Source organism: Mytilus californianus, unplaced genomic scaffold (genome assembly GCF_021869535.1).
Source record: "Mytilus californianus isolate M0D057914Y unplaced genomic scaffold, xbMytCali1.0.p SCAF_3, whole genome shotgun sequence".
In the NCBI taxonomy this organism is placed as follows: Eukaryota; Metazoa; Mollusca; class Bivalvia; order Mytilida; family Mytilidae; genus Mytilus; species Mytilus californianus.
In genome coordinates this window covers 55,470,190-55,485,929 of record NW_026262679.1, presented here as the reverse complement: position 1 = coordinate 55,485,929, position 15,740 = coordinate 55,470,190, and the positions used below count along the sequence as shown (strand labels likewise).

Below are 15,740 nucleotides of genomic sequence, written 5' to 3'. Positions count from 1 at the left end.
ACTCCCACACCCTACTCAACAAAGAACAAGATTTGATAGAGCAATCAAAAAGCCAACAAGATATTCCCTTCAAGTTGTATATACATGTAGTTTTAAAATATTTTGTAAATAATGCAATTTGTATCGAAATTAACATTTAACTTTAATTTCACATATTACTAATTTTAAATCGATTGGTAAATTGATAATGCTTGAGAATTGTAAGCAGAAATAGTAAGGTATGTACTACTCGTGTCTGGAAGTTAAAAATTATAGTAATGAAAATAAAAACAGTTTGAAATAGAAGCATACTTACATGTTTTTACAAAGGTATAATTCATACATCATAGATTATGTACAAATGAACAGAATCTAACTATGTATATATATGTATTTACACAAACATTATCTAATGAGTTATATCAATGCGTAAGCATAATTCGATACTATACATAGAAAAAATATGTTCGCTTCATAGACCTTATTAAAAGGCTGTCGTAAATAAAAATGACAGCAGGGTTCATATTGAGTATCAAGTGCCGCATATTTCCAGTAACTCGTGAAAAGATTTTATCAAATATTGAAAGGAACTTGTGCGTGAAAAAAAGGATTAATTAATGGACCTATGGAAAAAGGATGTCATGCATACATTTGGTTATTTGCTATTTACCTAAATGTATGTTTATTGATACTAGAGTTATGTTCTGATATATATATATATATACATGTGTACATTGTATTTTGTCTTTATAAATTATTTATCTCTTGTATGTGCTTATGATCCTGTTTATATTCCAATATGACAATAGTTGAAAGCCCAGGATATAAGTCGGATTAAAACTGTCAAGTGGAAAATTGTGGAGAATAAAGACACAGATTAATATATTGCTTGCTTGATGTCTTTTTGTTGTGTTGTATTTGGCATGGTTTCGTAAACTGAATAAAAATGTTTGTTAAATGCACGGAAATATGCAACATCAATATAATCACAGTTTGCTATGCCTAGTATTCAACATTATTTTTGGCTTGGAAGATAAATATATAATTATACATAGAAACTTGCACAATTAGTGGTTAACTGGATGCATGTAAATCGGTATATCTTTATTATGACCTGATAACCGACCCCCACACCCCTACAAAATAATGAAAAATAACCAAAAAAAACCAAACCCGAACCCCAAAAAGAAAACCATTTAATCACAGAAATTTATTGATTACAATTTTGAATTTGTTTTTCAATGTAATTATCATAAGTTGCCCATCAGTTCTATGGTACAATATAAAAAAATATTACTTTTATGAGAAGATTCTGACATTTCGCTAGCTTTTAGACAATCGTTTCTTATTTTGTGATTATTTTCTTGTAATTTATGTGTTCATATTACCGTCCAGTTGCCGTACGTCAAGTTGCAAAACACAAGTAGCCCTTCTGCAGTCGTGGATGGGTATATAGTAGATACGTCACTTTCGAATGTTGAATAGAATTTTTTCAATTCGGTACAATCGTCTCCACAAATTTCTAAAATGTAAAAATCACTTGATAAGACTTTTAAAAAGCAGACAAAACTTCAACAAACAAATCATACATTTCATCTTCATCAAATATTAGATGGGATTTCATATGGAATAGCGATGTTTCGTAATTTTTTTTTATTGAGAGCCAGTATATAGTTTGTATCTCGCGCTACCTCTATTATTGCTGTGACGTTCTTTCAATAAGACACTTTTATGTTTATTTAATTTGTGGAGTATAAAAAACTATTTGGATGTTTTAGATAAATCACGATCATTTGATAATACGTTCATGTTGCACTTCTGTAAGTATAGACAATACAATTTCCCATAGGACATCCTCTTGCGGATAAAACTGTACCACTGTTACTATAAATTCCGTAAAAAAATATATCCTGGAATGAAAAGTTCTCATGCGCTACAATTTTTTGAAAGGATCAAAACATAGGGTTGTTCGGCACGTTTTTTTAAAACATTTATATGCCTCGAACTTCTAAGAGTTCAAACTTAACTGAAAATTCTGTTTTACTCCTCCCTTCACTTTGAGTCTTCCTGAGAATTCAATTTGACTGCCATCCAACTGTATTTATACTGATAAGTTACCAAAATTATGTCTCTATGATACGAAACATACATGGCGATCATATCTAGGAACAAGTAGATACATGTAAACAAAACAAAACATCAATGAATGTTAAGTATCCCTCAAAAGAGAGGTGGTGTGTGAAACAGATGTATTTACAAAGAGCAACCTTCAACTCAGTTGACAGTTAGGAGTTTCGAGTCTGTACACTACACTTCCACACATTCTTATCAAACAGAAATTTTCTTGTTTAATTAAATGGTTTTTTGAAAACTCTAATGTTAGATTAATGTGTTTCAACTCATATAAAGCCTTCTTCTGTAATAAAAAAAAAGGAAATATGCAAGATATACTTACTGTGGAACTGTGGTAGATAATTAAAGCTATAAATAAAGGCAACAGTAGTATACCGCTGTTCGAAACTCATAAATCGATAGAGATAAAAACAAATCCGGGTTACAAACTAAAACTGAGGGAAACGCATCAAATATAAGAGGAGAACAATGACACAACAAAAACACAACATTAAAATGTAACACACACAGAATCGAACTATATTATAACAATGGCCATTTTCCTGACTTGGTACAGGACATTTTAAGAAAAAAATGGTGGGTTGAACCTGGTTTTGTGGCATGCCAAACCTCCCGCTTTAATGGCAACGTCAAACACAACACCAAAACGACAACATCACATGACAGGACCACAATACAAATTGTCTCCTTGGTAGGATATGTCTTTACGTTCAGTTACAAATTTTATCGACAGGTTGTAGTTATTCTTTTGGGCACCTTTAATAGCAGTCGTGTGTCTGTATTGCTTTTAACCATAGTTTATGGCCGAAGTAACTATCAGTCTTATTCCATTAAATTGATAGATCTAATAACACTTACCGTTGCCTTTATGCTAAATCTGCTTAACATAATCGTGGATTCTATAATTATCATGAAAGGAACTTATTTGAAATAAATCTTATATAAACAGCAATAATTGTTCTTTTCTAAATTTGGATATTAAAGTTTCACACGGGAAAATCGATACAAAGATTTACGATAAAAGATTATTTTTTCGTTCCCTAATGTTAAGTATCCTTTTTGGACAATGATGTTCCTTTGGCATCTCCTTAAATTATGTATATTTTCCAACTCGTTTGCCATGCTCGTATCTGTAGTGATGTTTTAATTTCAACAAACGTAATTAATGTATAACTGGTAAAGTCACGTCATTCGTTACCAAAAATACTTCAAACTTTTACTAAATTCTTCAAAGATAAGACTATTTGGATTTGACGTTTGGCAGTACCTGTACAATTCTTATGTAGAAAGTTGAAGTTAACTTTTTGTTCTTGTTAAATCGATATTTTGATGTGATCGTAGTATACATCCGCTTTACCACATGACCAGTACAAAAATAATGCATACAAATACTTGAACATAAATAATTACATTAACTTGAAAAATATTTGAAACCTTTCGATCTCTTGTATGGATTTCTTTTTTACCTTGTTCTTTGACGCAAAACACGTCTCCATCTTTTTTCCTTTCACATATTTCTCCAGGTTTACAGGGATTTTCAAGGCATGTGTCATACTTAGGATCCTGATATAAAAAATGATAGATATTTGTAAAGAATAACCACGTAAATGTAATTTAGTTTGGTAGCTGTTGACGTCCTGTAGCAAATATTGCCACCATGTTTGAGACAAAAACACAATAATAGTCAGTTGTCTGATTATAACAATTTATGATCTAAAAAATAACTAATCCTAATCAAACGTGTACGCTGAAAAATGGAAAAGGTGTATAAGATTTTGTCGGAGAGGGAGAAGGGATACTATTCCTACAGCTGTTAGACATTAGGAAAATATTTTACAGATAAATGGTTTTCAGTTGGTCAATTGTTAAATATTGTAATCAAATCTAGTGTGTAAATAAATAAACAGAAGGCAACAATCATTATCCGTATTTAGTATAATAAAGCGCAATTGTATTTTATTTGTTTTAATCACCAAACAAAAATCCGTAATATAAGACATCTCAGAAATAAAAATATTTTAAAAAGCCATGTGGGACATATAAAATATAAGTGGGTAAAACGAAAAGTACATAAAAGAAAAAAAAATACATTTTTACTTTAACAGAAATTTAACCAATTATACAATGTTGGCATAAATCCTAGAAAAGACATTTAAAGAAGAAATCGCTGGAAGAGACACAAAACTTGTATATTATAAGTTTTGTATAACCCTTAAATGGGTAGAACGTACCATATAACTGAAAGCAAGTATAACAAAAATTTTACCAGTTCCTTTACAAAATTGGATCTCCTTTGCTCAAACAATATTAATGAGTTTTAATTGCTATAACTTATTCTTAGTATCGTTATTGAGAACTTAGGTAAATAGATCATATTTAAAGGCATTTTGACAGCTATTACAAGTCATGAGGATGTGAGCGTCATAGTCTATACTAATATGACCAATTTAATGATATACGGTTAGCAACTAAAAGTTTAAAAATGGTGTATCTTTTTGTCTTTGCAGTATGAAAACTTTTACAATTGGTACGAAAGTGTGCAAGACTACACAGCCGAAAAATACAGCTTTCATATTTGATAATATGTTTTAATTGCCTGTACAGTATGTTCTGAACGTATCATCAAAGGAAAAACCTACTCTCACTGATTTGAGCATCAGCTCATCAATCTGCTTAAAAAAAAATGTCGAATAGGTCTGTTTTCTTATATCTATAACTTAACCCATATTGAGATGTTTCAGAATAACATAAATTCAGCTTAACAAGCTTGCTCTTTATCATAAACTTTGCTTTGTTCTCTTTCAGTGTCTTCCATTAGTAAAGGATCGTAAATAGTGTATTCTTCAAATGCATGCATCGAATGTTATGTCTCTAGTTACGCAGATACATTTACTTTTTATATATCAAACAGATAACCCCACAATAAATGGTCTTACTCATTTCAAACTTGACATTTCTCATTTCCAAATTGAAATTTCACAGTTCAAGTTTATATTTGTGAGTCAACGTTTAAACTAAATCTGTCAATTTGGAAGTAAAAAATGTCAGGTTTGAAGTGAGATAAATCGAATTGGAGGAAGAACTATCAAGTTGGAGGAAAGAAATTGTCAAATGGGAACTGAAAAAATTGTACTTGGAACATAGAAATACCTACATGAAACTTAAAAATTTCAACTTGGTACGTAGAAATGTCAAGTTGTAAGTAAGAAATGTCAAAATTGACTGGAGAGTTTTTGAAAATAGAATGTCCTTAAAAGTGTTTTGTATATATATATATATATATATGGTCTAGCGCGTCGGGCATAGTGCAAGAACATAGAAATACCTACATGAAACTTAAAGATTTCAACTTGGTACGTATAAATGTCAAGTTGTAAGTAAGAAATGTCAAAATTGACTGGAGAATTTTTGAAAATAGAATGTCCTTAAAAGTCTTTTGTATATATATATATATATATAGTCTAGCGCGTCGGGCAAAGTGCAAGAATATACAGAATGTATTTTCAGCCTTGTATCACTATCACTGCTGGTGATCTGATGGATAAAATCTGTTGTAGAGTCGTCACTGGTTCAGACGTACTTATGATATAATTATTTCTGTGACAGCATCTTACATTAATTTGTAGGATCATTTACAATAGTTAAGTCAGCTGATCTGTAACAATTCCATCTTCATGACTTATATATCATGTACTGTGTTTCGACGCTAGATAAAAACTGACGAGGAAAGGTAACACCTGGCCACCGAAAGCTTTATTTTTATAGAGCCTAGGTGGTCGAGTGGTCTAGCGCGTCGGGCATAGTGCAAGGCGATTTGGTGCCACGATATCTCAGGAGTATGAGTTCGAATCCCAGCCAGGGAAGAACAAAAAATTTGCTTCCGCAAATTTACAGATCTAACATTGTTGTGCTGTTGTTTAGACGAATTATATATATATATATGTATATATATATACCAGTCTAAATTGGAAACAACGTTCAAACCTATGATTGCGTTGGATAAAAACCGTAATTTTTATACGTGTGCATGTAAAACAAATTTCTAGGTACAGAGGTCTAAATACAGCACAAACAACATTTTCCAAAAGATCAAAATAGTGAAAAAAGTATATTTTAACAAAACGCATTTTACTAACAGGTCGAACAACGGATGTTCGTAAACCCTGCTGACTGCCATTGGCGATTGCCAAATAAATTGATCACCAGTAAAAAATGGATCTTAATATTTATCCGGATTTCGACAATTAATGTCTCTTCAGTGATGTTAGGGATCGAAACGGTATTTGGAAGGCCATATAATTTACCTCAATTTAGGATAGACTCTTGAATTCTAAAGAGTCAAAATAGGATGAACGGATCATATAAACCCGAAAGACCGAAAAAGTGAAAAGTATATTTTAACAAAACGCATTTGACTAACAGGTCGAACAACTGATGTTCTTAAACCCTGCTGACTGCCATTGGTGATTGCCAAATAAACGGATCACCAGATGTAACAAAATGGATCTTATTATTAATTTATTACCAAACAGAAAACAATAAACTTGCGGAAAAAATGATTTACCGCAAACATGAAGTGCAAAAATTTGTACACCATATCCGGATTTCGACAATTATTGTCTCTTCGGTGATGTTAGGAATCGAAACAGTATTTGGAATGCCATATAATTTACCTCAATTTAGGATAGACTCTTGAATTTTGAATGAGTCGAAATAGGATGAACGGATCATATAAACCCGAAGGCAAGTATAATACAAGCCCAAACGAAAAAATATAAACAAGTCTAAATTGAAAACAAAGTTCAAACCTATGATTGCGTTGGATAAAAACCGCAATTTTTATACGTGTTCATGCAATACAAATTTCTTGGTAGAGGGGTCTAAATACAGCACAAACAACATTTTCCAAAAGACCAAAAAAGTGAAAAAGTATATTTTAACAAAACGCATTTGACTAGCAGGTCGAACAATTGTAGTTCTTAAACCCTGCTGACTGCCATTGGCGATTGCCAAAAAAAAAAAACGGATCACCAGATGTAACAAAATGGATCTTCTTATTAATTTATTACCAAACAGAAAACAATAAATATATATATATATATATCAATAGGTATTACTTTTCCTTTTTGTTTTCTAACGTTAAGATCAATGTAAATGTTATACTTACCCCTCTGTAATGATCAACTTCTACAAAAATAAATCCAACGGCGTTCGGGAAGTCATTATGAGAAACAGATGTTGGTTGATAGTTCAGTTCGCAACGTAATACATGTCTATTATAATTGTAAGAATGGCATCTTGGTCTCCGGATACATTTGTCAAAACATCCCCGCGGGGATATGTTCTCAAACGTACGAATCTTGTATCCATCGAGTTTTGTGTCAATCTTGTCTGGGTTCACATGAAAAATTCCAGATGTGCATTGTTCTGTAGATACTAGAAGCATATCAGCTAAAAGTATCAACAATTGTCCAAAACTAAATAGCATGTTGTTAGAAAGTTTTGAGGTCGTCAATATTCTTAAAACAACAATTTTCAAAGCATTTATGGATGCTATGCTTCATCCTTTAATACTTTTCATCGTACATTAAATATATATTCGTAATTATACATGTGATATATTTGCTAAAAACTTCCGAGTATCGTATTCATAATTATCCAATCGAGAGTGTCATAACTGGAAAGAGGTTATCATGATACTACGAACGTAGATTGCAAATTACGTTCCGATTTGTGTCTTTTAGTAGTCTTGCAATCTAATGGGTGCAACTAGAAATAGGAAATAGAAGGCAGATTAACAATAAAATGGCCAAGATTAAAAAAATATTAAAAACAATTAAAGACCTTTAAAAAACAACATTAAATATATAAAGAAATGTATCATCATAATTTCCACTGAAACAATGGTCAAAATTAGGTAATTTAGAAAAGTAGCCTTTTAAGGTCCTAAGTTTAACATATTGTCTTTAAAGTGTTAAAATATGATTATAAGATACATTCTGCTATATAACACTTTGTTATAGGAAATTGTTAGTACTTGATACTTGATGATTCTTGTATAAAAAAAATAACTACTTTAGAAACATTGTTATTTGTAAACCACATTCCATGAGAAATAATGGAATGACCATGTATGACTTTGATTTGTAGATTGTATTAATTGTTTTAATAAGGTAAGTCACCATACTATATGGGATCCTTTAATTTAATTTGAAACATTAAAAAAGATAAGAACTACAAAATACCACCAACGACAATGAAAAACTTACAGCACCATTTCTGGTGAGGAGAATGCTTGTGTGTAGGTCTTAGTAAATATAATATAAGATATTCTGAACTTTACGACATAACATTTATTATAAAAAAATGTAAAACGACAAAAAGACAAAAAACAGTATCATAAAAGCAACAGAGAAAACTAAAAATTGATCAACGCTTATCCCACATAAACAGGTACTCTGGAAGGGTAAGCAGATCCTAATCCACATGTGACATCCGTCTTGTTGCTCATGTAAATACAAATTCGATAATAAGTTTTATTTGGTGATGTCACAATTGAGGAAAAGAGGACGTGATTGTGGTTTCGACAAGTCAAATTGTACCTTAATTAAGGTTCTTAATTTCCCCTTTTGCTTCTACTGCTCATATCGACTTTGTGTTTATTTTTTTATTACTTTGCCTTCGAACATGAATGATGAAACGTTTCCAGAAAAGCATTTTAGAACTCTTTATCTTTTTTTCAAAATATAGTAAATGGACAAATATATAGGATTTCAACAATAACGTGTTTAGTATCGTTCCTTCGTAATGACTTGCTGAATAATCAAATATTCTTAAACTAAAGTTGTTAATCCGTTCAAGTTAACTCTCACTCTTTTAAGGAACTTTTGATATCAAAGTGCTTAAGCTTTTTTATATTTAGCTTTCAAAGCATTGGTCACTTGCATGCGTAATATAGATGTTATACATGTAACAGTACTTGTCATTGTACCGACTAAAGTGTAGGTATTATACTTTTGAATAATAACAGTTTGAAGAGTACCAACCTCGATTTCCAGTTTTTAGAGGCTCATAAACGTTAGAACTAGGATTTCAATTCTTCAAATATTTTAACCTCGAGCATCAATGGGAAGAAATTGTTGTCAAAATGCACATCAGGTGTAATGGAATTGGTACCGTTAATGTTATTACTACGACTGAGTCAATACCCCTGTTGGTTGACTGTAAGGCCCATTGATACTGATAGTCAGTATTTCGGTACTGACATGAAAAAAAAACCCCGAATATTGATTTATTGAAATGTGCTTGTTTTAAAATTACAAAATCGTTTTAAATTAAGAAATATACTTCCCTCATGTATAGCTCCTTTTCGAGTTCGGCTTTACTTTCGGTATTGTTTTTGGTTTAATCAGCACTTAAGCGTGTATATTTAGTTTCGATTATCAAATATTTTGGCCTCAAGCATAACTGTAGGGACATTCAGAGACAAAGAGCTTAAAATGGTTAATGGTTTATTTTATTGATTAATAGAGAGGTATGATACGGGCATTTTTTTTGCCACTTGATTCCTTATTCTGAATGATATATTCCTTTATGATATGACATTATTAAGATGACGAGAAGACATCCTCCTGTAAGGGTTCAATCTAATATTGTTTTTATTTTGTCATCGTTATGTCCTTTCTATTGTTATATCAAAATTTTACTGCATGAACAACACGACGAGTGCCCTCGGTTAATTCTATAGCTTCAAACATCTGTTTTTTTTCCGGACATTTAAACTATCTTTCCTGTAGGATTTTATTACGGATGACATGCGAACAGGACGAATTAACCCACCTTGTATGTGGGAGACGATAAAAAAAAAGGCAATCATTGGCTCGATGAAAACGTTAAACAAAGCATGTATAAAATGTTTCATGTAAAATTAATTCAAATTATTTAAATTCATATAATTAAATTGTTTAGTACATGGTGTACAGCTGTTCCTGTCATTTAAATTTTTTATTATTCATGACTAGTTTTTTCATTTTGGTCAAATAATCCATCCACGAATGCAAGTATTACTAAAAATAATAACATTAAAAAAGTTAAAATTACGTAAATTGGATTATGAAATATAAGTATTGACGGCTGCATAATACTGCCGTCTAAAATTGCAAATATGCTTTTTTTTCCAAATATAGTAAAATAATTTGGCTGTAAAATGGCACGGTTCAATTAAAAAAAAATACATAGGTTAATAAATATTTATCAAATCATAACCAAGTTTCATAACCAATTCCGAAAGCAACAGTGGATACCTAGGTTATAGAAATTCGGAAATTGGACTTCGTCATCGAGAATCGTGAACCTCTTTCAGAAACCGTTACACCGTAGGTTATGCATGATGTTATACACACAAAGTTCCCTGTCCTGTGATGCGACACCTCCTCGCATCAGGGAAACCGTTTGGTTGTGTAGGATTTCATATTCACAACCAACGTCCTTCGTAGGGGAAAGTTTAAATCCTAGTGATGTGTTGTTAAAACCTCCACTCTCTATGCATGCTAAAGATCCATTGTTTCAGATCATCAGTGATCCTTATGCAAGTTTTTGGGCTTATCTTTCCGCCTCTATCCAATTTACTCTTTTTTTCAGAGGCAATCATAATTTTATGTCCAGTAGTCCATCGCCTATCGCAAATTGGTTTATTGTTTAATAACTTTTTCTCGTCCTGATTATATCTGAAATACAGTATGGCTGACGTTAAGGTGGCTCACCCCAATAAGGACCCCCGGTAGAATTTTTTTATTTTCACATATTTTGTAGATCTTTTTATGCTGAATCCAAAAATGCAAAGAAAAAAGGGGGTCACTTGGCTCGTTTTCGCCTCAAATGGAAGCGAAGTGTGCAATTTTGACCCTATTTCCAAACATTTCCACCCTTTCAACAATAACGGCTACATCAAATTCAAAGACTTTTAGAACCATGTCAATATGATTATTATGTGAAAAAACATTACAATTTGAAATGTTAACGTTTTCCCTTGGTTGTTTTAGACCTAAAAGTCCTTTTATTTACAGATTTATGTCTAAATTTAGCATTTTCTAATTTCAGTTCAAGGCTAAAAATATTGGTTAAATCAATTTTTCGTAAAATTTCCCCGGTAGATTTTGTTTAAAAACGGATATGTCAAAGCTATGAACTTTTCGAGCATTTTAAGGTAAAATAAAATTGGGGTTCACCAGGCTTTTAATAAAAGTTACGGACTTTTGTTTAACCCCTCTACCCCATGAGGTCTGATTTCAATGCACTCCAATAATTACTTTGCTGTTAATTCTTTATTGATTGCTCTAATAAAATAATGTTTGCAATTATACATGTATCAATGGACGATAGCTGAATATAAATGTGATTAACATATAACTGTTTGTTATAAAAAAGCGAAATTTTGATTACTTTGGGGAAATACGGTAATTTTGTCTGGCGCGAGTTGTTTCCCTCTAAATTGGCGCCATAATCGGACACCAGAAATTTCAGGATCGCCATTGTTGATCAGAATACACCACTGATGAATACGACCATGTACATGAATAACAGAAAGTGGCGAATAGACAACGATGTAGGTAGAGTCATTACATTAGAAAACATAGATTTTAATATTTTAGGCAGCTACATGTTATCAGTATCACGAAAAATATAAAGTGGGGGGTTGTCTCAAAATACTCACTACTGTAGAAAATCTCTGCGCCTGAAACCTTGCAAAGCTAAATTTCTGTTCTATGTATAATCTTTATGGCTGGTATCTTATTTATGTGTTCATTTGATCCTTAACTGGCAAGTTGTGAACATGTATAGCCTGTTGGGAAAACATCGAGGGGATGGACAGGGTATTGTGTTTTCGACCGTCTTACGTTTTCGACCTAATTCTACTTTCACTTCCCGCATGCTGCGCATGCCCGTTTGACGTCATATTTGGCTGCTATATTTAGTAACAATAGCAAATAATACCACGTGTGATGAAGATGTTTCAAGTAAAGTTATTATAATTAAGTTTTTACGTTATTTTATTTGATATCACATTTTTGTACCTTTTCACTTATACTATTTTTACCTTCCACAAGAATCTATCAAAAATAAACAAATATTCTAGAAATATGGCCGAGGTCTTTTAGCATGTGAAGTTACATCAAGGTCATTAAGTCACATGACTGTCATGTGGTTAGTTGTAATACTTAAAGTTATTTTTAAAACGGAAATGTGGATGATCCTTACAGCTTTTTGCTGAAAAAATAAAATATCAATTAATTTTAATTCACAGAAACAGCAGTCTGTCAGGAGAGATTACAGACAATACTCACCAACCTCACTTCACAATGCCTTCACTAAAGTATATTGAACAGAAACATGACTGTATATAATGTCCTACAAGGGTCTACAAGGCTTCCGAAGTGCCTCATGTGAAATGTGTACAACTAGTCAAATAAAGATATCAAAATAATATTTTATATCTTATAGTTGTATATGTCACCATTTAATTCACTAAGTCATAAGTTTGATCGCCTCTAGCACTTTAAATAATTTGATATAAACATTGGCATAAAATTATAACCAATTCCGGATTTGTACGACATGTCATTTCCGACTTTGGACCCGTTTCTTAGATAGGTCGAAAACACAAGACGCTAGTTTTTGTCAATAAAGGTGCCATCGATCTAATGAACTCAAATAAAAAAAAAATGATTTAAGATCGAAATATATTTTAGATACAATTATTTAATATACAAGTATACTAGTGACTCTAAAAAATATTAGGCATGTATATGTTCAAACATATAAAAGGGGAAATATTGATAAATATGTTAGTAGGTCGAAAACACAATACACGAGGATAGAATGCCCTTTACTGCCAAGCATCACAAATGTCCTTTTTGCGGGGTGGGTCTTTTCACCACCGAACACCACCGCACACCACCGAACACCGCCGAACACCCAAAAAAACCATCAACCACTGAGAAAATCAGTGATTTTATACAATAAAACGGTAAAATCAATTAAATTACGTCTAATTTAACAAATTTTTAGATGTTTATATGCATCATTTTTCTGTTAAAGTCGATTATCAATATAATCCATATAAAGAAAAACGTCTCCGGATTCATCACTATTTTTCCGGATTACATTGTGTGTGTATAAGAATCATTTGACATTAATTACTGATGAAGGATATTAGTTACCCGAAATATTTAACATTTGTTCATGTCTCTTTTCTTGTTATTGGTACAACTATTTTATAAAAGAAGAAAAAAAGAATGAAGAAAAAAAATTATTTGAGGTGTCCAGTGGTGGTTTGCAGAGTTGTAGTGTTATAGACTCTCCTTTTCTGTTCGATGTAGATATTTGTTCTCTTAACCTGATTGTTTGTTGAATTAATAACTTAAATACTATATTTAGGTCACATTTATAACAATAAGAGTTCAAAAATATAAATGTTTGGGGTGTTCGGTGGTGTTCGGCGGTGTAAGGCTCAAATGAATCTTGATTTTTAATCATCATTTGTAAAATTTAATTTCGTAGCTACGTTAGGGTCAAATCGAGTAAATTATTTATCGTTAACGTCTCATGTGGGGTACCCCATAACTGTCCTCGAACAGGGGTCCATGATTCCCACTCCCTATCCCCAACTCCCAATTCCCTTCCCTTTTACTCTAAAATATTTGCCCCCTACTTCCACTTCCATCCCCCTTGCTCCCAGACAAAAAATTGGCCAAATATATTTCCCAGAATATTCATCCCCCCTCTTCTCGAATTCTGGTCCTTTCACCCAAAATCATGTTAGCTCACATTCACGTTCACCCCCTTTTACATTCGCATCCTTCCTTTTTTTAATCGTGTTTGAGTTAGTATAGTTCTATAACATGATGAAATAAAGATATTAAGTTTATTTTGTTGTTAAAAAATAAAGTGACACACACAAGATCAAAGGGCACAGGCCATGCAGGCTAGCTGTTAAAAACAATTATCTGGTCTTTTCTATTTATAATCTTCGTAAGATTTACTTCTACCCTCAACTTCTACCAAACTAGTTACTTTTATTTTCACTTGAGACCAAGCTAACAGACCCAATACTCCCTTTTCCCACCCCCTGACTCCCACTTCCTGATCCCTGATTCCAATGTTCCCTTACCCTTGTCCACCCCCTCAAGAGTTTGATTGTTTTATTTGTTTTCTTGGGAATATAAATGGCCTAATTTGTAAATTTTTACCCCTACAGTACGAGGCAATACATTTTATTGATGGATTCATCTTGATCATAATTTGTTTACAATTACCCCCCCCCCCCTCTCCCCCCCCCCCTTCTCTCTCTTTGGTATAAAAAAAATTCTTAAGGTCAAGTATAAGGTTTAAACATACATTGTAGGGCTTATCTAGTTTACCAAATAACACATACATTTGAGTTGAAAAGTTCATTATTGTTTTGTGCTTAGTATTTTTAAATACAAAATTAGTGTATCCCTTATTCCAAACAGGGTACAAGTAACCTCAACATAATTTGGTTGACCCGAGAAGTCTGTATTCAACATATAAAAACAAAATCATTTATTCTTGCTGTGCATGTAATTTTATTTTGTTTGCTCATTATTGATTGCCACAAATTCTTCATTGTTTAGCTCACCTGGCCAAATGAATTCTAACCAAACTTGACCCCATCATCGTAAGGGTATCTAGTTTAAAAAATGTGTCTGATAACCCTGCCTTCCATTCAACATGACAGACATGGCTAGAAATAGAACATAGGGGTAAAATACATTTTCTGGCTTATATCAATGAAACTAAACATTTAGAGCAAATCTAACATGGGATAAAAATGTTCATTAGGTTAAGATCTATCTGCCCCAAAATTTTTAGATGAATCAGACAACGCGCTGTTGGGTTGCTACCCCTGAGTTGGTAATTTTAAGGAAATTATGCAGTTTTTATAAGACTGCAAAAAAAATTTGGGGTCGTATAATGCTATCATGTCGTTGTCGTCCGAAGACATTTGGTTTCCGGACAATAACTTTAGTTTAAGTGTATGGATCTCTATGAAATTTAACCAAAAGGTCCAATACCACAAAAGGAAGGTTTGGATTGTTTTTAGGGGTGATGGTCCCAACTGTTTAGGAATTAGGGTCCAATAGGGGCCCAAAACAAGCATTTTTCTAGTTTCAGGACAATAACTTGTGTATAAGTATTGTGATTGCTCTGAATTGTCAGGGTTGGCAAAGTATTACCCGGGCGGTCTAAAACAAGCATTTTTTTTAATTTTAACTTGTGTTCTTCTTAAATTGTAGCAGATTTTACAAATAGAAAATTTCTTCAAATATTGGGGTTTTTTTTAAAAGAGGGGGAGGGGAGGGGGGGGGGCAAAAGCATTTTTTTTGGGGGTCAATTTTTTTTTTTCCTCAAGATTTAAGAAATTGTCAATTTTCCAAAGAAAAATTGGGGATCACAATTTATTTTGCTAATTCTTTGTATATAGTCTGAAAACAGATGTACTAAGTATTGCCCAACAGCACAGTATTGCACAAAAGCAAGAAATCTTCAATTGAATATAAATTCAAATCATATAACCAATTTCAAGTTCTTGGACTACATTTATTCTG

General features: G+C 32.3%; 2 protein-coding genes across 6 annotated transcripts in view; both read right to left on the bottom strand.

The window, feature by feature from the left end:
• LOC127734920 (ficolin-3-like) overlaps nt 1–7,633 on the bottom strand; it is a 32,642-nt gene extending 25,009 nt beyond the window's left edge. The window contains exons 1-4 of one of the 2 annotated variants that reach the window (XR_007997824.1): nt 7,280–7,633; nt 3,579–3,675; nt 2,971–3,011; nt 1,368–1,501 (exon numbers count right to left, since the gene is read on the bottom strand). Coding sequence is in view for 1 of the 2 variants with exons in the window: in XM_052244957.1 (XP_052100917.1) it covers nt 1,368–1,501; nt 3,579–3,675; nt 7,280–7,600 (552 nt within the window). In the remaining variant the exon portion in view is untranslated. The remainder of the gene's footprint in view (nt 1–1,367; nt 1,502–2,970; nt 3,012–3,578; nt 3,676–7,279) is intronic. The other variant, XM_052244957.1, reaches the window with a different exon arrangement.
• LOC127734918 (fibrinogen-like protein 1) overlaps nt 1–15,740 on the bottom strand; it is a 166,323-nt gene that overhangs the window by 102,148 nt on the left and 48,435 nt on the right. The gene's annotated exons all lie outside the window — the stretch shown is intronic.